General features: G+C 45.9%; 1 protein-coding gene across 1 annotated transcript; it reads left to right on the top strand.

The window, feature by feature from the left end:
- Positions 1 to 537: 537 nt before the first annotated feature.
- LOC128060924 (olfactory receptor 52P1) lies at positions 538 to 1,521 on the top strand. Its single transcript, XM_052653288.1, has one exon. The coding sequence runs from the start codon at positions 556 to 558 to the stop codon at positions 1,519 to 1,521; it is 966 nt and encodes a 321-aa protein (XP_052509248.1). The 5' UTR covers positions 538 to 555.
- Positions 1,522 to 1,955: the final 434 nt, after the last annotated feature.

Here is a 1,955-nt window from a genome sequence, read left to right as displayed (position 1 = left end):
TAAATAGATCAGAACATTAGATCTTTGCTGTCTCTGCCTCCTCAGATATAAGTTCTTGGGACAGTGTGTCCAACAATACTCTACATAAATACTTAATGGAATAAGCCATATTTATCCACCTTCTGTGGAGGTCATGTAGTTTATTGGTCTTGACCTGTTGATAGAATAGTGCTTGTCACCAACCTTCTCTCCTTTTGATCCCTATGTTTATGAGAACAAACAACAATAGTTGATCTTGTTCTACACATTTGGGCTATCTGGTACATTATCTCTTAAATTCATCCACGTTGTAAGGAAGGATATTCTGTGATGTCCAAAATGAAAAAGTTTCTTCCCTGATTTTTCTTATCCTGTGACTATGCACATGCAGTGTCTGGTCTACTAAGCAATAGGAGAGTTCACTTCGCTTGTATTCTGTTAAATACAAATGTGGAGTAAGAAAGAGAAATGTGGCTCTAGCTGATTCATATCCCGTTCTGTGTTGTTTCCTTAGGTGATGTCATACTGTATGAGGGTTTCTGACCCAAGAAGTTGCCCAGTACTCTTGGCCAGACCATGGAGTCTCCTAATCATACTTCCCTGGACTCTTCTGTTTTCATACTCATGGGCATCCCAGGTCTGGAACAGTTCCACCTGTGGCTTTCACTCCCTGTGTGCCTCCTGGGCACAGTCACGATTGTGGGGAACATAACCATCCTGGTGGTCATTGCCACTGAACCAGCCCTGCACAAGCCTATGTACTTGTTCCTGTGTATGCTCTCAGCCATTGACTTGGCGGCCTCTTTCTCCACAGTTCCCAAGCTGCTGGCCATCCTCTGGTGTGGAGCTGGACACCTGTCTGCCTCTGCATGCCTGGCACAGATGTTCTTCATTCATGCTTTCTGCATGATGGAATCCACCGTGTTGCTGGCCATGGCCTTTGATCGTTATGTGGCCATTTGCCACCCACTCCGCTATACCACTGTCCTCACTGACACCATCATTGCCCGCATTGGGGTGGTAGCTATGGTACGAGGTTCCATTCTCATGCTCCCATGCCCCTTCCTCATTCAACGCTTGAGCTTCTGCCAAAGCCATGTGATCCCACACACCTACTGTGAGCACATGGCTGTAGTGAAGCTAGCCTGTGGAGACACCAGGCCTAATCGTGTTTATGGGCTGACGGCAGCACTTTTGGTCATTGGGGTGGACTTGTTTTGCATTGGTCTTTCCTATTTCCTCATTGCACGAGCTGTCCTTCGCCTCTCATCTCATGAAGCTCGGTCCAAGGCCCTCGGGACCTGTGGTTCTCATGTCTGTGTCATCCTAATCTCTTATACACCTGCCCTCTTCTCTTTTTTCACCCATCGCTTTGGTCACCATGTTCCACTCCACATCCACATTCTTTTGGCCAATGTGTATCTGCTCTTTCCACCTGCTCTTAACCCTATGGTATATGGAGTTAAGACCAAAGAAATTCGGGAAAGAGTTGTCAGGGTGTTTCAAAAGGGGCAGGGAACTGGGCTCAAGGCATCAGAGTGACCTAGGAGTATAGAAGGGACTTAGTCCATATGGTAATAAGCTTTTCAAGATTAAACTGTCCTTAGTGTTTGATACTTGGATAGAGGTTTAAACAAGGTTATGTTGGGTTACAGTATTTTCTAGACCATTCTAAAGCATACAAAATCCCAGTGAAGGTCAAGTTGGTTCATGCTTCTTAATTTTCATCCAAGGAAGTATAACATGGGGAGATTCTTCCAAACTTGGTTAGAGGAGCTTTGGCATAGTCATCAGAACTCTCCTCGCTACCTGGCCCTCTTCCAGTTCTGCGGACATGGATTTCTAGTCTCATAATTTAGGCAGGTATATTACCAGAATTCTCTGGTGGCTCAGGCAGTAAAGCGTCTGCCTACAATGCGGGAGACCTGGGTTCCATCCCTGGGTTGGGAAGATCTCCTGGAAAAGGAAACGGCAAC

Source organism: Budorcas taxicolor, chromosome 15, assembly GCF_023091745.1.
Source record: "Budorcas taxicolor isolate Tak-1 chromosome 15, Takin1.1, whole genome shotgun sequence".
NCBI lineage: Eukaryota > Metazoa > Chordata > Mammalia > Artiodactyla > Bovidae > Budorcas > Budorcas taxicolor.
The sequence above is the reverse complement of the archived record's forward strand: the minus strand, read 5'-3'. Positions and strand labels throughout refer to the sequence as shown.